Here is a 20,731-nt window from a genome sequence, read left to right as displayed (position 1 = left end):
TCTATCTTTACATCATTATCATCCTCCCTTGCTTACTGTATCTATAGAGTATATCTGAGTCAGATATTATAAATTTCTCAATTTTGTCCCTTTTTCAAAGTGGTTATTAACTCTTCTAAACACTGAATTTCTGTGTAAATTTAAGAATAGACATTTCATTTCTAAAAACTAGTTGCTCTAAATTTTATGGCAATGGCCTTGAATCTATAGATATTTTGGATATAATGGACATTTTATCAAATAATGATGAGTTATCCGATTTATAAACATGGTACATCTTACCAATTGGTTATTTTTTTTCTCAGCAATATTTTGCAGTTTTCAAAGTAGAGGCCTTACAAATTTTTACATATTAAGTTAATTCGAAATTATTTGACAGATTTTGATGTTATAAATAGAATTTTTATTTAATTTATAACTTAGTTGCTAGTATATAAAAATGGAATTTTATTTGTATATTGACTTTGTAGCTATAATCATGTTTAATTTACTAATTCTTTCTGGTACTTTTTTGGTAGACTCTTTAAAGTTTTCTATGTCAACAATCATGTTTTCCATAAATAAAAACAGGTAACTTCATTCATTCTTTTTAAACTTTGACCTTTCATTTCTTTTTCTTGGTTTACTTTATTTGTTAAGACTTCTGTTACAATGTTGAAAAAAAAAGTGGTCAAAGAATATATTCTTGTATTGTTCACAATCTAATTGAAAAATGTTCAATATTTCACTGTTAGATATGATGGTTAACTAAAGGTTTATTCCCTGTGCCTTATACAATAAAAAGTGTCCTAAAGAGAACAGTTGGTAACAGCTACATCAATGAGAATTTGATCCAGTGTGGGTTCCTTTTTCAAGGTTTGAAAGTCAACTTTTTGTTGCTCTCCAATATCTTTAAACATTTTTACACATAAATATAATTAATCTTAGTAAGATTAGTCCAATGTAAGCTACTCCACCATTAATAAAAACTTCTATTGAATATTTAATTTCAATTATTATGTTCTTAATTTCTTAATAGAATTCTTGTCAGTTTTTTCTAAACCTGCTATATCTTTTTTGAGGCTCTGTTCCTTATTCATAATTTATTCCCTCTCTTACTATTAAAATGCACTAGATATATTTATTTTACATTCTTCATCTGATTATTCAAATATTGAGACATTTATTTGCCTGCCAAATAATATTCATGCTATCCTTTTCCCTCAGACATGTTTTATTTTACTTTAAAATGTGTGCTCATGATTCCTGGAACTTGACTGCTGAGAGCGCTCTGCATCCTGAGTGGAGAGGACATTCTTCCAGAGAGAATAGACATTGATTCTTGGAAACTTGGGAGTGCTACCAACATGGATCCATTTTCATTTTAAATTCTTGCTTGGGTTTTTCCATCCTTCACAACTGGGCACACTACCTCCATGAAGACCAGCCTGAGGCCAAGAATTCTTAGAAAAGATTCTTCAATTCCTCTACCAAAGGCCCAATAATGAGAAAGGCATGTTTTCTTGCATTTACTCTGTCTTTATACATTAGGTATTTTTTTCCTTGTTCTCTATTTCCCTGAGAGTATAATCTGTGTGGTTCCTGGCTCTGTGCAATGTTCTCTGTTTCAACTTCCCACACTGCCCAGGTCCAAAACTTGGTCTCCTGTTCCCATAGGGTGCAGCTAATAGAATCAACCCTCTATGCCACCTAGGACTGCTGAGTGCCCACAAGACAGCAGCTTCAATGTCTTATTCTATGCTACTGCTCACGCTTGGTCCCCAGCCTTGGGAGAATCCCAACGCTCTCTTATAAACTCAGCCATGCATGTAATACTGTTTTTCATGTTTCATCCAGTAATTTTCGACATTTTGTTCTGAAAGGATTTCAGGATACCTGGTTTGATATATGGCTAGAAATGAAAATACGCAGCATTTATATTTCTCTAAAGGCTTTAGTTATTAATTTTTATTTTGCTGGTTGGCAAATGAGTAAGTAAAATGGATAGATACCTCTAACAGGAGTTATATTTGTTGGCCTCTATGATTAAAATACTGAATATGCTATCTAATGTTCTAAAAACAGCTATAAAAAATGAAAAATAAATGAACCGAATGAATATCTGCATCCTTTGTGACAGTTTTACTTTTAGAATATTCCAAAGGATTTCCCTAGAGAGCTGTGAGAGGTCCAGGCAATGAAACCATTGTGAAGACAAGGAGTGATTGAAGCCCTGTGTTAGAACCTCACCAATTCTCCAAACTACCTTTCATGGGTAAGACAAAGCTTGAATGGCTCAAAATGTTTCTAGCAAGTTAGCCAGATTTCACATGAAAGGACTTTTATTTTACCCCTTTACTAGCAAGAGCAATCGCTTAGCAATTACACATAACAAATTATGAGTCCTGAGACTAAATTATACACTGTTATATGCGGATGAGAACACTTATCCGATCAATTGTTAAATACATTCATCGCAAAAATGTTTAGCACCGTAGCTTCACATAGTCGACTGCTCACCATATGATAAAAGTTCTGATGTGAAAAACTTTAAATACCTTTGTAAATGTTAAGTTCAGAGATGGTTTTAATGTTCTTCCTGAGGTACTGACAAAATGGGCCCAGGACAACTCAGCCTGGGTCCCGCATCCTGGGTCCCTCATCCTGGGCCCTGCATCCTGGGTCCCGCATCCTGGGTCCCTCAGCCTGGGCCCCTCATCCTGGGGCCCTCAGCCTGTGTCCCGCATCCTGGGCCCCGCATCCTGCGTTCCACATCCTGGGTCCCTCATCCTGATGGGGTTTGCTTCTAAAATCTGAAGTGCGGTGGTTTCTCCTAACTTATGCCTGTCCGTTCAGTTCTAATCTAGTTTCTCACTGAAAGCAGTTTATGTGACTGTGGCATATTTTTCTTTAGTGTAACATGCGAGGGATTTATGTTAGGAATTAGAGGATTACGAAGATAGAGAGCAGAAGCCTATAGTCTAGTGCTGTAATTCACAATCCTGGTTGAACCTTATAATCATCTAGAAAGATTTCAAAAAAAAATCTACCAGCACTCACGTGTGTTTCTTCTCTCCCTATACAGACAGTGGCTGTCTCCGGGCAGGGCCACACAATCATCTTTCCTCATCCCTTACAGTTGGTGCCTACATGTAGCAGGAACCTATTAAAACCTAGTTAAAATTATTAAACAAATAATTGCCAATTTCAAAGGTCCTATCCTCCAATGTAGAAATAACAGGTGTACTAAAATTAAATTGCAACTATAACACAACTTTATGTTTGGAAATATCTCCTATAATACTGCTAGTTAAGAGAATTTCACTTACCAATTTCAGATAGCCCTCAGCATCTAGAATTAAGTTTTCTGGCTTCAGGTCTCTGTAGATAATACCTAGCCGATGCAGGTAATCAAACGCTTCTGTCACACAAGCAACACAGAACTTGGAGGTGGGTTCATCAAAGCTGCCTCTGCAATGAAATCATGTTCCCTCTTAATGCTCTGGAAATATGTCATTGTTATCTGTTCTAGGTGCTGATTGTTGTATTTATGCAACATAAATATTTTGTAGGACAGCAACACTAAAAAATACTTTATACTGACAGTGAATTAGACTGTTGATCATAAAGAAGTTTAGGGAGATTCCAAATGCAAAGAATTACTTCACTAAAATTAAAATGTCCACATCCAAACAATGTTTCTGGTAATTACATTTGAAAAATTAGAGAGGTTTTTTTTTTTTTTTTGACATTTATGGAGAGATGCAACGCTGGAGAAAATGCAATCAATGATTTCACTGGCAAGCTTCAACCAGACATCTGTAATTGATCGCTTAACTAAAAAATGATGTAATTGATCATTTTCATTTTCGGTTTGTAAAGTATGGAACCATAACTCCTTTCTATTTGGTGCACCTTGATGATATCAGAGTTGCCCTCTGTCAGCATTGTATGTTTACATGCTGAATTATTAAAATGTGGTGGGGATTTGCTTTATGGTATAATAAAAAGATGAGTCTTTTGGGGTGAAAGAGTCTGGCTTTGCCACCTACTGCTTCCACTCACTGTGTCCTGTGTAAGTTGTTCAGCTGTCTGAGCCTCCGACGCCTGTCTGTACAGTGTCTTTACTACTTAATTAAAAGTGTTTTGGTTTTTTTTTTCAGTATTAGGGCCAGTGCCTAACAGGCAGTACAAATTCCCTTTTCTAAACAGAAATAGGTTTTCTAAATAAGATTTGCCTGGTGAAGTAAGGATGGAAGATACCGATGCTGTTGCAGGTCTCTTTCTCTTTCCAGGTTCTCCCCACTTAGATCAATCCAACTATATGTTGCTAACACAATGCATTCACCTTCTACTCAGATGCTTAATGGTTTATTGCCTAAGTGTGTGATGCTCAACCATGAATGCATGTTAGAATTGCCTGGTAAGTGTTAAAAAATCATTTTACTGGACCCTATCTCAGATGAACTGAATCCTAATCTCTGGTATTAGGGCCCAGCATTTTTACTTTGTAAAAGATCCCCACATCTATCATGTGAAGTCAGGATTAAGAACCACCAGCCCAGGTAATACTGTCTAAATGCCTAGTGTTAACCCCCACAACCTAGGGCAAACCTACCTTTCCATCTCCTCTTGTGATGCCGTGTTCTACTCAAATTCTGCTGTTTATCATCCACAAGGAGACCCAATCCTAGTCCAAAATTCCTGCAGTACCTTACATGTTTCCTTTCCTCTCTGCCTTTCCACAACTGGTCACTTCTAGAACTTAGTTCAAATCCCTCCCCTCTTGCCTCTCCTCCGAGCTGACTATCTACCACATTCAACTGGCATTCAATTACAAATTGTTGACTTCGTTGTCCTATTTAGTTTTCACATTAAATAATGAAATGTTTTTAAATTCCATATGCCATCTCCCCAGATAAACTAAAAACTTATTGGAGGAAAAGTTTATACTTTCTGTTCTATTGTTTGGAGAGTCTGCATTGTAAAATCCCAAACTGTCTACTATGAAGCCTTGTGCATAGGTTGTGCTCAGCAAAAGCAATGTTTTTGATTATGTGGAAACTATCATTTTTATAAAGTTGAATCTTTGCAGACATCTTACTCTGTTTTTCAGAAAAAGCTTCACCCCCCCACACACACACACATCTCCCCTCTAGAGATTCACAATCAGAAGCATCTGGGTGTATATGTACCTGTCTCGACTAAACACGTTGTAATGGACAGCTAGTTCGCACTGTCCCTAAGCCTGGGATTCTTTAATCCCTAATATGGGAATGGCAATCACAGCTTTACAGGGTGCCTATGACATAATTGCAATGTTGGTTAAGAAAACATCACTATTACTACTTTATCAAGTGATAATATTTTCTTAGAATCAGATCTTAACTATCGCCTTTATGTTTCTTTCAATGATCATAAATATAGCATCCTTTAGACCATTTGTGAGAAAACAAATATTATTGTTTATAACCTTCTTTCATTACCTGTCCCTTAATATACTCCATAGCTCCCCACCTAAGCAGGCTTCCAGAAGCATGTATACATACTTATTGTCCTTGAACGTACGATACAATCTGTGAAGAAAGAAAAACATGGTTATTATTAGCAATCTAGTTTTAAAACCCCGCTAGAGTCCCTTAAGCATGTCCTCAGTAATATTTTGAACAACGGTCCTCTTCTCCTGTCCAACATCCTACAGCTGCACGAGCTTCCACCTGAGCCCTCTTGGTCTTTCCTACTGCCTAGCTGCACGAGCTTCCACCTGAGCACTCTTGGTCTTTCCTATTGCCTAGCTTTTGCTCACTTCCACCTGAGCACTCCTGGTCTTTCCTACTACCTAGCTTTTGCTCACTTCCACCTGAGCACTCCTGGTCTTTCCTACTGCCTTGCTTTTGCTCATTTCCACCTGAGCACTCTTGGTCTTTCCTACTGCCTAGCTGCACGAGCTTCCACCTGAGCACCCCTGGTCTTTCCTACTGCCTAGCTTTTGCTCATTTCCACCTGAGCACTCTTGGTCTTTCCTACTGCCTAGCTTTTGCTCACTTCCACCTGAGCACTCTTGGTCTTTCCTACTGCCTAGCTGCACGAGCTTCCACCTGAGCACTCTTTGGTCTTTCCTACTACCTTGCTTTTGCTCACTTCCACCTGAGCACTCTTGGTCTCTCCTACTGCCTAGCTTTTGCTCACTTCCACCTGAGCACTCTTGGTCTCTCCTACTGCCTAGCTTTTGCTCACTTCCACCTGAGCACTCTTGGTCTTTCCTACTGCCTAGCTTTTGCTCACTTCCACCTGAGCACTCCTGGTCTCTCCTACTGCCTAGCTGCACGAGCTTCCACCTGAGCGCTCTTGGTCTTTCCTACTGCCTTGCTTTTGCTCACGTTGGTCTCTTCACTTAGGCTGTCTTCCCTCTACCCACAGACAACTTCCTACTTTCAGTTTCACTGTAAATGTGTTGTCCATTCCTCAAGGCCAAGCTCAGGAGCCACCTTCCTGATAAAGCAGATCACTACCCCACCCCCTCTCCTTCCTCACAAACCCCATGACCCTTGCATATATCTCTCTTAAGACCTGTGTTGCACAACAGTTCTTCCTACTCATGACTTATGCCCTCTAGTTGGGCTCAGGAAAAAAGACTCTGAGACAGAGGTTTGTAAGGAGTTCAGTGGAGAGTGTACTTGGGAACAGCAGCCATTGAAAAGGAAGAAACCGATGGAGTTAGGGGGGAAAGCTAGGCTATAATATAGTTTCAACAAAAGCCTCAGCTTCAAGAAGTTCTACCATCATGGGATGCAGGATGTACCTGGAGGGAGAGTATGATCTTGGGCAAGGGCATTCTCTTCACTTAAGAGCAATAGCCCGGAGGGACTGAGTCCAAGTCCTCAGTTGATAGCACACCCAGAATCCGGAGGAATGACAGCCTCAGTCCTGCTGTGGGAACTGGGCAGGGTACCGTATTTTCACATTAGGTGAAAGAAGTCTCTGGGTCTTAATCAAAAGACTTGTTTTTCTCTCCAGCACCATGCCCAGGCACGGCAGACAGTAGAGCAGCCATATTATGTACAGACAGCAAAGACAGCCTGGTCCAGTGGTTCAGCATGGGGTCTGAAACCAGCTGCCCAGGCCTGAATCCCTCATCAGCCATTTATTAACTGTAGGATCTCACTTTTATTATTGTTCTTCTTCAATGAAGACAATCATACCATTGACCTCACTGTTCTAGTATGAAGATCAAATAGATATATATATTCATTTGATTATGTACTAAGCAGATATTATTGATGTTATTGGTTATATATTAATTTAATATATACTTCTATCTATGTTATATATATAATAAATATAACTTTTTTTAAAAAATGCATTTTATTTTATTTATATATAATATATATATTTGCTGAGAAGAGTGCCTGACATGTTAATTTCTCAATAAATGTTGTCATTAATATTTATTATTAATATTATTACTACCCTATTATATTCCAAGAACTTCAAAAAGAGCTGGAAATAAGAAAATGAATAAGCCTGACCAGGGAGTGGTGCAATAGATAGTCAAACCGGGACGTGGAGGACCCAGATTTGAAACCCAGAAGTCGCCAGCTTGAGTGCAGGCTCATCTGGTTTGAGCAAGGCTCACCAGCTTGCACCCAAGGTCGCTGGCTTGAGCAAGGGGTCACTCGCTCTGCTGTAGGTCTCCCCCCCCCATCAAGGCACATATGAGAAAGCAATCACTGAACAACCTAGGAGCTTCAACAAAGAATTGATCCTTTTAATCCCTCTCCCTTTCTGTCTGTCCCTCTCTCTGACTCTCTATAGATCTATATCAAAAGAAAAGAAAATGAATAAAACCTATCCATGCACTGCAGCTGTTCATCATAGCCTGTTAATGAGTTACTGGTTAAAAAGAAGGGAGGATGTATTTGGGGAACATAGTTAATGTAAAGATAATTGAATGACCCTACTTCCAGCATTGCTGGGATTCACACTTCTTTTATATTTTAAAAATATCAGAAACATGGATTAACAGGAGAGTTCTTGCAAGGCATTTGATCAAAAAGTATAAATTCTATTCCTTGAAAGAACACCTTATATTACCCAGAAATCACTAAAGCTTCACTAAAACTGTATATGAAAAACTGGCTTATACTACTAAACCATGAATTTACAAGTAAAGACAGCCACGGACTAGAATAACAACATTCTCTTCCAAGCTATGGTGATAGCGACAGCTAGAACAAGGGCTATTAAATGGAACTTCCAGCACTAGGCACAGGGAGAACCACGGTCTGCTGCTCCTTGACAACCTACATGTGCCCAAATGCCACTTCTAGCAGAAATTCAACAGCAGCACACTCCCTAAGGAGTTTCCAATGAATTCTTGCTTCTAAAATTCTGAATCAGGTCTGGATTAAATAATCAATCCAAATTACTTCACTTAATTTTACACACACACACATACATTCCTGACATTTACTCAAAAATAAAAAGATCTGGGTGCTTGACTCCAAATCTCAAACACTGTTGCTGTGACTGGGGTGGGAGTTAAGAGTGGGGCCTCTTCCTCCTCTATCTATCCTCTTGCAGAGAAACACACATTTCCTCGAAGCCAAGAAATCCCAAGTTCTGGAAGCCAAATGTCGACTTACTTTACAACAAAGGGAGAACACAACTCTTCCAGAATCCTCTTTTCTGAGTAGACGTGCTCCTGTTGCTTTGTGTCAACTATGTGCTTCTTCCTTATGCACTTCATAGCAAAAGCAACATTCTCATTTTTTACTTTAACCTACGTAAGAAGAAAAATAACCCTCAAAATTCACTTATGAGGAAAGATCGACGACATCTATATAAAACACGGTAACTAATGAGAGTTAAAATGTTTTCACATTATAATAGTATGTAAGTTTCAGCCACTTATCCCTCTAGGAACAGTTTAATTCAGGGGTACACACTCCCCCTTCCTTATAACTTCCAAAAAAGTTCACATATCTGGAACATGGTTCTAAAATGTTTGTATTGAAACAAAAAATGAAAAACTCTTATTAGAAGATTTAATGTTTAGAAAGCTATTCAATTTTGAAGGTGACATGAAAAGCTTGGAACAGAATTGCTAAAAAGTGTTCTTTCTTCTTTGATTTTCAAAACAAAACATCTATATCAAAATCTATATTGGCACTATTCAATGTCACTAGTCGTATGAAGTTATTTAATTTAAATTAATTAAAAATTAAATTCAGTTCCTTAGTTGCACTAGCCACATTTCAAAAGCTGAACCACCCTCTCTAGCAGGTGGTGACCGTAGTGGACAGCACAGACACAAAACATGTCATCGATGCCGAAAGTTCTATTGTTAAGCACTGCTCTAGATGGACAAACAGAAATTTCCCTTAAAAGGAAATTTTTAAAAAAATTAATGGGGATTTATTCAGATAGGCTTAAAACTCCATAAGCCGATTATATTTGACAGGTAATAAAATTGTGCAGAAATGGTTGCATACCTTGTTTTTCTCACATTTACCATTAGTGCTGCCTATGACTTAAAATAACGGTGAAACTATTGTTTCAATTATAATTATCTAACTATAGAAAAAAACAGATCTTGGCATTGTTAATTCAGTCCTTTTGTCAAGATCTTTGGTGAACAATATCACTACAGATCAATATTGCTCTCTTCTCTCCATATGACATAGAGACACTACAAATATTTATTGGCCTATTAAGGAATCGTTTCTTCCCCCTCCCTCATTGACTGGGTGTGAAGTGTACTATCCAGAGTCCTCTGGCACCATTTCAGACCTGCTTGTGCCCAGGGCTATCCAACAACTGGAAGTGTCAGCATAGTTCCTGGAGGCTAATGTACAGAAAATTATTAAAAATCTGCTGGGCAGAGAAGGGCTTGGAAATTGCCAGGGGTTCAGAGCCATTTGTGTCTAATCAGGTTAAAGATCTCCATTCTACGGTTTCCTCAGAGCACTTGGTCTGACAATCCCGATCTGCTGCTCCTTGGAGGCTGGTTTGAAAGCTCAGCGAGGTGGCAATGTGGAAGAGGCAGCTGACATCAGGCATGTGTTCCCAGCTGTCTGATCAACACTACACAAGGCTGCTTGACAAACATCCCTTGCAGTCATCTTTTCTTTTTATTCTGACAGAAAACTTTGAGCAACCCAAAATTAGAGTAATAAAAGCCAAAGACAGATGTGGTAGTAAAGTTGTTGAAAAGATTATTGAAAATTTTGTTTCTATGGCATGTGCACAGAACGTATTGTTGTTTTTCGTATATAGACAGTCCATGTGTCATGCGTGTGTGTGGACATATTTTGCTGTCAGAAATACATTTTTAAGGGTTTCAGAGTCGTTGGGAATGCTTATTTGGTATATTGTTCAATAACTACCATCAAGAAAAATATTCACAAAGGGACGCAATGTAAGAAGCTTGAAATGGCAGCTTCAAATTACTTACTAACATAGACCTGCTACTATAAACAACATGCAGACTGAAGAGGTACTTTCTCAATTCAAAGCAACATTCAAGAGAACAATTACAATCAATACACTCCTCCAAGGCACACTGGAATATAAAGCAAAACAAACAAGCAAAAAAGTCAAAGGCTTCTCGCAGATGCTTGAAACGTAAACCCCTTACAAGCTCAACTCTTCCGAACCCACCAACGCCCAGTGTTGTGATAATCTCAAGGTTCTGGAATGGGGATGATGAGGAAAATCTGGCCACCTTCTCCTTCAGCTGAATCATCTCCAGAGAGAGGGCTTTGGACAGCTTCTGGTTAGACATGGATCTCCTGCTCAAGAGAAGTGACACACACCTCCTTAGTCAATCAGGGGTCATGGCACACATAACGTTCACTCTTATGACAATCTTATTTCTGAGTCACTCTTGCCTACAGTTGCCACAAAAGCATTTCAGCTTTTATAGGGTCAGATTCAGTCACATCTGGGGAGAAGAACTATAGACTATACAAACAAAAACTAATACACACCCAGTAAGAAACAGACAAATGTCAAACTGAAGGAAAGGTAAAAATGAGCAAATTTTGTGGTATTTAAAATAAATCTCAATAAAGCTGTTAAAATAGAAGAGTCAGTGAGAGGAGATAAGCCTGAACCAGAGAATGACACTCTTAGGACTGTGCCATGCTTTGCTCTGTTTGTCAGATCTTGAAGCTTTCCATGACTGAATCAGAATAACTACTTGTGAAACATAAAAAATATATTTCCTACTTCATACCCAACTATTGGTATTTGGAAACCTATTTTTTCTCTTTTATATAAGGTTTACTGCTCTGAATTACATATTCATAAATTGTTGTATTACAAAAGGCCTTTGGAATAAAAGTTGCAAATACAATCCTTGCAAATGTTAGTTTTCTAGAACTTTTGACTCTTCAGCTTTGATGGTACTATCTGGTGCATATATGTTTCAATATTCACCCCACAAAATGTTTTAGCAAAGAATTTTAAAATAAGTTTAATTTTACAAAGTAGATTTCTCTATTCAATAAAAATTTTTCATCAGTGTTACTATATTTAAAGCCCTACCCAACTCCTTCCTACACACACACACACACACACACACACACACACACACACACACACGATGACCCTGGGCAATAGTTCCATTATATTTTAAAATAATTCTGACTATACTGCTAGTTTTTGACCTGAAACCAGATTGAATGAGCTACTCTAACACCTTGGCATTCCTGTTTGGTTTCCGTGGACAACAGGAATTGTTTCTGAATTAATGTCCTTTGGAGCTAAGACACCAGACAATATAAAGAATCCTTTTTCTAAGGCCGACTCTCAGGAAATTTCTCCTTACCACTATTACTATTCATCAACCCAAATAAGGAACTGATGACTTAGAGACTAAAACAATCATACTACTAGTAAATAGTATCCTATTTGTGATTTAAAAGAATTCCTCCAAATTTTTTAGTGAAAGTGCACTAAAAGTTACTCTAAGAGTAAAGCATACCCCTCCACCTTCTTCATCAACTGCTATAATCCTATCTGTCTTAGGGAAATATTCCTCCACTTACTTTGCATGTCTTTTTTCATCATCACGATTCAGGTTTGCCACATACCCTTCAAGGTATTTTTGGAGTTCTTCAAAAGTCCCAACTGTTTGGTTGAATGTTCTAAATGAGTAAAATTAAATTAAATTAAAAGCTCTGTGCTGATAGTTACCATTCTCCTTAAGCTCATAAAGGACTATTTCTATGGCTATTCAAGGCTTTGTAAATTGTTTTTCAACAATTTACGCATGTTAGTGTTGCCATAATATGTAGAATAGTTATTAGAAGTTATATAGTAGATCCTTAGAGTTTTTGAAAGCAAAAAATCTGTCAGAAGAGAAAACATTTCCGTAGTATTCTGTCTTGCAGTTCAGGTTTACCAACAACTCTTTTTAGAAGGTAGCGGAAAGGAAATAGTCTACAGATTGCTTCTCTTCCTGAACACATACTATAGGAGCACGATATAAAGATGGCTAGAAGAAACGGGGAGACCTGGGCAGAAGTCCCTGCTCCCTCGCAGTTGGCACTGTTGGGCGATTCTTTTAACTAACTGTGGACTCACTTTTATCTGTAAGGGAGAAATTGTTCTATGTGTGGATGTTAAGTAGGCTTATTCTGGAGATCAGTTCTCAATATAGACATACATTGAATCATCATGTTGTATACCTGAAACTAATATATTATGTCAATTGTACCTCAATAAATAATAATAAATAAATAAGAAATATTGTTAACTTTTTAGGCAAGTAAATGTGCTCATGCATTATGTATAATAATTTTTAGAGATGCTACTAAGATTTACAGGTGAAATAATTTTATGTGTGTAATTCACTTGAAAATAGAGTGGAGAAGGCAGGGAGGGGTGGCGAAGTAGCATGAACTAAGGCATTAATAAATCATTGTTGAACTTGCATTATGTGGTTCATAAAACCATCCTGTTTATTGTTAAAATATTTGAAATCTTCCAGAATAAACAAACTTTTTAAATGTCCTAAAGTTCTTTCCAGCTCTAAATCTCTACAATTCTGTTCAATAAATGTTGTATTTAATCAGTGATCAACTATATACTCCCTAGTAATACCTCTTGTTATTTTACTATTTTTTGTTAATATTTCATATGACTATACTTATTTCTTTGACTACATTATGACTTTTCTTAAAGAATGACCTAGCTTAAGTATGTTAGAATTTCCTTTATTATAGTTAATAAATATTCAACTGATTAATGAGATATACAAGGGGTCATTTTCAAAAACAATCTGAAGTGAGTTAAGGACACAAAATGAGACTTATTCTGAAAAATAACCTAAGATATTTAAAGATTAATATTGACATACATCACTTGCAAATTACTACAGGTGTTAAATTAAAACTTCTCTGGAAATATATATAGCTAATGAATTTTCACATTTTGTCTAAGAGATGTTTGGTTGCAAAATTTTTGGACTGCTTAGAGCATTTTAGAAATAAATTATGAAATTGTTCACTATATTAGGTAGGAAAAAATCCATATATACTAATAAGCTTATTTCTTTGGAAGATGCAGAATCTAAATTTATTGCTGATATTTATGTACAAACTTTGCACACAAAATATTTAGTCTGCCAGCATCTGCCACCACCACAGACAGATTCAGATCAGAAGGCCCAGTTCCTTCCCATGAATTTTAATAGAAGCTCGCAGCTGAAGATTTGCCAGCACTTCTAAGCGGTGATGAATAGAAGACAGATGGGCCCTTCAATAAAAGAAGGCCAAGTCTTCAAAGGTGACAGTAGCCTGACTTCTCCAACAATATCAATGTACTCACTCTCGATCTATAACCAGGCATGCGACATCATTTTCCTCAGCAATAATGTTAGCTGATCTGACATCCTCACTGTAGACAAAAACAGGAAAATCAATTTTCAACAGTTAGAAATTAAATAACTGTTTTTATTAGGGAATCTGCTACTTGTATACAACATCATCATTTAAACCTTCCACAGACTGTTTTTTCTTTTTTTAACATCATAAGCTATACTCCATTCTTTTCAAAAAAACACACACACAAAAAAAACAAAAATAAAAAACAGTTTGAAATATGTTCCAATAAACATTATGTATAAAAGAAATTCAAGGGACAAAAAGATAAATGTACTAAGAGAATGCAAAGGAGTCAATGACTGCAAGTAGGCATGAAATCTTATTCTGTTCTTGTGTCTGTCAAAACAGCTCTCCTCTGATCAACAGGGAATTCCGAATGAATTGGAAGGCAAAATATGAAATTAACTGATCAAAGAAATTTATTGGACAAATATGCACATAATATTATAAACCAATCAAGAACAAAGCCCAAAGAAAGTGTTTTTAATGGCCTATCACTCAGTTAATGAAATAACACTAAAATATTTTCATTTCATGGAATCTAATATGTATACCATCTTCCATTAAAATCTCTAAAAGTATGACTTACAACTGATGATGAGTCATAATGTAGTTAATAGCAATGTCTTTCTTTCTTGGGAGTATATAATGTAATGATGCATCTTACAACTGATATCTTCAATACAATAAATTATGGCATGTAACCTAATGATGGTAAATTTAGTAACTTAATGAATACCAATGGGTCAAACACTGGGTAAAGTATATATTTAGAGACTTTTATTAAATTAGTTTCCTGCTTCTATTAGTTATAAAGTAAAGACACCGAAAAAAAAGCACCCTCATATGGCATCCAATGCTCTGAGTTCATTTAAGGTAGCCTGGAGTAGCTGGCATATTGAGAACGCTTGAAGCAACTTCATCAAAAGAAGCATCACACAAAGTATGGTTCTTTTCTCTTCCTTTTAACAATGGGACAGAGAAAACCTTGGCAGCACATCTCTATATTCCAAAGTCCTCTACTCCCATGGCTGGCATCAGCATATCTTCTGACATGACTCACAGTCCCTCCCACATTTATAGGGTCCTTGCTAGAAGGCATCAGTGAAAAAACTTAAGCTTGATTAGCTTTTGATTTGGTAGCTGGGTAGTTTGTACTCAACTTGTATGTCTGTACCTATCTATAGATACATAGATATAGATGTGATCTTGGATGTGAGCCACCTATTTGATTTGTGAGTTCAAAAAAAGAAGAGGTATGACATCCTTTTCACTCGTCAGTGTCATCGTTTTGACTAGAAATATTCTCTGCAAACACTTCATAAGTATTAGGTGTTTGTAAATACATGTTTCTTTAATAAGGTCTGTGTAAGTACCATGGATTTGTTTTTGCACATAAAATTTTGAAATAACTCCTGGGACTATTTAATGTCAAGTCATGGAAATATATAGACTATAAGGAGCATCATGTCACAGTCAGTGGCCCTAAGAAGTGATAGTATAAAAATACACAAAAATGTACAAAATATATGTATCCCACTCCCCTTGTTGATTTTAGCATTATGTTTTCAAATGCTTTGGGAAGTTGGATGCTTACATTAAATATAAATTCCCATTTCTCAAGGAAAAACACTGTAATTGTCTAGCTGCAACATATAGCACAAATTATTTCAGATCCAGCAAAACAAGACAGCATACTTCCTTTCAAAAGCTATTTAGAATCTACAGTACATTTATGAAGTTCTCTGGACTTTTAAACTTTAATTGTTTAGCTTGGATATATGAGAAGAATGATCTGTAAATGTTATGAACCAATACATTGAAAGCTGAAATAATAATATTACATAATGATATTACACGAATCTATCCTATTCTGTCACAAGTAAGCAAACGACAAAGGACAATTTCTCTATTATTGAAATATGTTCATTACCAGCAGAAAATAGGAAGGAAAAACTATAATTTTTGAATTGTTTACATAGTAGCCATAACATTAAATTTAATGTTGAATTTTCTTTAAAAAAGAACAACCTTATGATTTTTAAATAAAATTTGTCTTCAGATATTAATTTATAAACACTTTTTTTTTGTTATGTCCCATGTAATCCTGACATACAAATCAGCAGAGTTGGAGCTTTCTAGACAAAAGCTAGAGGACAATAAATAAAGAGAAATGCTCCTTTTTATAAGCATATGATTTGATTTTATTTATTTTGTAGAATGAAAGCATTTAGTAATAGCATAAATTTTAAGGAATTTCTTAACTAATTTCAGGTATTCATTCAAAAACAAGTGCAACTCCCCAAAAAAGGTGTTTCTCGAAATTTTAAATTGATCTTTTATAAAGTTATTTACATTTACAAAAATGTAATTCTTCAGACTTGAGGTTTTCTTAGTTCCAGGAAGTAGAAAGTATCTCTCTGAACCACTTGATTAACCTTTATAAATATTTCTTCCATAAGTTAGATTGGGGAGGGAGATAAACACACAATATGAGATGTACAAACATGTGTTATAGAATTGGGCATATGAAACCTGTATAATTACGTTAACCAGTTTCACCCCAATAAATTCAATTAAAAAATAAAATAAATTTATATAATTTAAGGTTTAAAAAAGTTATATCAACCAAATAAATTCATACCTCAAAAGACATAAGGTACAGGTAAAAATTTCAAATATATTAAGTTGTTTCTAAACCTGTAAAATGAGCTGAAAATATATAAAGTCATGATATAATGTTATTTGAAAAAGAGGAAAAAAAGGTAACATTTCAAGCCCTGGAAATATAAAAGCATGTTCTTAAGAGAAAGTTGTAATTTTTACTCCTTTTATCTCTTTCTCTCTTTTTTTAAACTAAAAATTCTAATAGAATACCATATTTTCACTAGCTAACTTATGATTTTCTAACTTATTTTCTATGTAAAAATATTTCACATATTTTGTTTAATTCCTGGCCACTGGCTATCATTAATTTGGAAGCTCAATTTGACAACTCTAAAGGAGTAGTTAGACATACAAAACAAGCAAAGAATTATTTTAGTATAGTATCATGGACTCACCTGATAAGAGCTTTTTCTCCAAAGTATTCTCCTTTCTGCAGTGTTTTTATCAGTTGTGGCTGATCATGGCCCTCTGTACTCTGGGTAACTTTTACCTAAATTATGTCAAATGATTAAAAAGAAAAGAGAAAAAAGAGAATCTGAGCACATCTCTATTCAACCAGATCTTCCAGCTCTATATAAACTTGACTGAACAAGGACTAATTCTGCAGTAGTTAGGACAGTCTGGATGGACTGAGCAATCCCATGATTTAATACAATCACACGCCTCCATCTTCTGTAAGACAAGGAGTCTCCATTCAAACCCCACCTCCCAAAGTTAAATTTTTTATATGTGAATCTAGTGACTCTTTTCTAGGAAAACTCAAAGAAAATAACAATAGTCCTGTGGAAACCTTGTTTCAGAAAGCCAAATAGGGTTAACAAATTAATCAAGAATAACACTGAGTATCAGGAGTTCTGAATCTGATGTTTCTAACTGGCTCGCTGAGTCCTGTGAAGCTTCTAAAACTGAACAAAATATGTGGATGCAGAGAAGGGTCCACAAATTTTACAGGTCATTGTGACCCACAGTCCAGGCAGGTTTAAGGTCTCCCATGGCAGAGACTAACAAAAACTTCAGTAGTCCTTGTTTGTGGTTAGAATTATTCCAATTCAAGATGGTAACAGGGTTGCTTCATGTTGATTAGAAATTCTGATTAGTATTTATCTAAGTCACAATTTTAAAAAGCGTTTGAAAATTGTTTATTAGCCTCGATTATTTCAAAGAATGGGGTCCAGGATGGGGAGAAACAATAAAAGTGGTTCTGAGTGTTGAAGAGTTTCTGAGATTTGAAACCATTTTTTAAATTTTTTTTATTTCACTGGAGTCCCAGTTCAAAGTTCAATCACAAACCAGTTTACAAAGGGCAGTGCCTGACCCTCTGATGATGAACCTTTCCATGAAAGAAAAAGCATTTGTAAAATCCAACAGTTTACAGACACAGGTGCTCAAGATTTTACTCTTTCCTACAGTATTTAACAATGCTTTTATCTCTGAGGACCACTGTAAAGAGTCAACATAGGAACCACTGGCATTATCCACACAATATCTAGGTGGAATAAAAAAAGATCCATTGCATATATTGGTATAAAATTTTCATCACTTCTAAGTCAGTTTAAGCTATTGTGTATGAACTGAAGTCCTGAGACAGATTGTTCTCTAGCTTGATGCCTGGTCATCGCTGTCCTCCACTGTTGAGTTCACTCTCCTCCACCTCCTGCTGGTCATATCTGCTGGACTGGAAAATGTTCTAGCCCTAGTCTCGGACCCTTCAGCTGATTGCAAATCACATAGTCATAGCTAGACAGGACTTTAGAAATAATCTCACACTACACACAACGAAATGAGGTCCAAAGATAACCAGGTGACCTGCTACGGTCACTGGGAAGTTACTGTCTCCGCTGAAATGCATCAGAGTTCCTATACTCCCAAACCAGTGCTCAACCTTACCCCACAGGACTCTTCTGTGCAGAAACTCCTTCACCCATTCAGTGCAGCGGACTTCTTACGCTGCAATGCAGAGCACTGCTGCATTTGTGGCAAAATGATTTGAGAAGGCTTTCTGATATAGTTAAAGTGAGCTATAATTAATATTTACCGTTCCTTTGGCTAAAATGAAAAAAGTACTTCCTTCCTCGCCCTCTCGTATAATGTAATCTCCTTTGTCATAGTACTCCTGTTGGGATGAGAGGGAAAAGAATAGGTTAGAGCCAGTTGGAGATGTACCAATGAAGACATCAATGAAACAGAACTCCTCGTGTCTTTGAAATGAACATTCCACACCTGTTTCTTATTTTTTTTAACTACAGTAGTAAACTGTGGGGGGAAAAAAGAGATTTTTGCTTTATTGTCTGCATTTATGTTTATCTTTCACAGAAAGAAAATCACCCGGAGTACTGGATTTCAGGCATAGAGACTAAAGACATGAAGACAAATGTGAGCAGAGAAGCATCACTGACATACAGGTGGGCTTTGCCTACACAACCTACGTAAAAATTGTTTAGTGACCTTCCACAGTCTGAAACCGTCTACAGAGTTTAAGAACAACAAATAATTAATAAACTGAAAAAATGATCCCCAATGGGTATTAGGAATATCCACTTCCACTTCTAATTCTTTGAAGAGCAAAAGCTAGGAAAATTCTGTATAAACAGAACATAGCTCTTTCACATGAATTTGTTCCAAAGATTTATCGTTACGAAAGGCTGACATTAGACTTTTTCCATGTAAATTCTGTTTTTCGATGCAGGTTTCTCCTTAGGAAATCTCAAACTGCTGCTTGTTTCCTTGATTTCCTGGTATACGTGGGTATAACCAAAGAATTCGTGGGCAGAGAAGAGTAATTCATCCACCTGCCAGACCAAAAGAGCAATTCAGTCTCCCAGAGAAGATTAAAGATGGATTAAACTGTCTACCCCTACTTTGCTTTAATGTGATTTTTGTCTCAAAGTCACAGAACTAAAATGGATCTCTTAATCATTTCTACAAGCAAAAACGGGCTTGTTTAATTTTTTTAAAGGAACAATTAACCACATAATAGCTGTCCCTTATTTTTCTTTTAGACTTGACAGTAAAATGCAAACAAACTATTGGGTCTACTGTATTTCAATTTCATTTTTTGGTCATTTACTCTTAAAACCTATTTACAATCATGGAATCAACATCACTGTTAGTAGTAATGAACATACCTTTTATTCACATAGTGTTATATGCATTTGACAATACCTTTCAAACTCTCATGAACGGAATGTCCTAGGGGAAAAATATTTGAACTCAAACAGATCTAGATTCAAATCCTAGTTCTGCTGTGAATTTCACTTCCATCAATCCATGAAGTTCAAATAAGAACATTTACCTTCAGAGATTGAGAGAAGAGAAGCACCTTGGTTTTCTATGGCTGCTGAAACAGATAACCGCACACTTAGTGACTCAAAACAACACCCTTAGACTGTGTCTGTGTTTTGGAGAATCAAAGCTCCATGCAGCTCAACAGGATTTCTTCATTGGTCTCTCAAGACTAAACTCAAGGTGTCAGCCAGGCTGAGCTTGCTCCGTTCTGGAGGATCTGGGGAAAGGTCTGCTTCCAAACTGAGTCGGGTTGCTGGCAGAATTCAGTTCCTTGTGGTTGTAGGATAAGGTTCCAGATCCATGCTGGCTGGCATCCCAGAGGCTTCTCCATCCAGTCCTTACACAAAGTCCCCTACATTTCAGAACCAGCAATAGCATGTGGACTCCTTCCTCCACTTGGAATCTCTCTGACTTCCGCTTGTGCTGCACCTCTGACTCCAGCCAAAGAAAATTCTTGGTTTTTAAGGGCTCACGTAATTATATTTGGCCTACCTAGATAATCCAGGATAATCTTCTTATTTTAAGGTCCAGAACCTTGATTATATCAGTCAAGTCCCTATTGCTATGTAACATAACATATTCCAACAATCCAGAGATAGGTGTCTGGACATTTGGAGGGGGCCTATTCTACCTACCACAGTAAGCCAATTAGACACAATATTTTCTTTAAAGCATTAAAAGTAACTGAAACATAGTAAAACTCAATGTTTGCCACATTAAGGAGAATAACAATGGTTTGCTGAGCTGTTACTTAAATCTCTTGGATCTCAGTTTCTGTTTCTGTAAAATTAAGATTGTATAACCTACCAGCTTAATGTTGTTTGAGAACTAGGTGAGACATTGCTTCTCAAGCACCTGGTGGCACATTTGGTACATATCAAGCACCTGGTGACTGTTAATTATTGTTG

At 36.6% G+C, this 20,731-nt stretch overlaps 1 protein-coding gene across 2 annotated transcripts in view; it reads right to left on the bottom strand.

Annotated features, from left to right (window-relative positions):
• PRKG2 (protein kinase cGMP-dependent 2) overlaps positions 1-20,731 on the bottom strand; it is a 107,345-nt gene that overhangs the window by 35,471 nt on the left and 51,143 nt on the right. For both annotated transcript variants that reach the window (XM_066281200.1, XM_066281199.1), the window contains exons 7-14: positions 18,574-18,651; positions 16,934-17,028; positions 13,816-13,884; positions 12,033-12,131; positions 10,619-10,772; positions 8,625-8,761; positions 5,466-5,555; positions 3,309-3,450 (exon numbers count right to left, since the gene is read on the bottom strand). In XM_066281200.1, the coding sequence (XP_066137297.1) occupies positions 3,309-3,450; positions 5,466-5,555; positions 8,625-8,761; positions 10,619-10,772; positions 12,033-12,131; positions 13,816-13,884; positions 16,934-17,028; positions 18,574-18,651 (864 nt within the window). The remainder of the gene's footprint in view (positions 1-3,308; positions 3,451-5,465; positions 5,556-8,624; positions 8,762-10,618; positions 10,773-12,032; positions 12,132-13,815; positions 13,885-16,933; positions 17,029-18,573; positions 18,652-20,731) is intronic.

Source organism: Saccopteryx bilineata, chromosome 5 (genome assembly GCF_036850765.1).
Source record: "Saccopteryx bilineata isolate mSacBil1 chromosome 5, mSacBil1_pri_phased_curated, whole genome shotgun sequence".
NCBI classification, from domain to species: Eukaryota; Metazoa; Chordata; class Mammalia; order Chiroptera; family Emballonuridae; genus Saccopteryx; species Saccopteryx bilineata.
The sequence above is the reverse complement of the archived record's forward strand: the minus strand, read 5'-3'. Positions and strand labels throughout refer to the sequence as shown.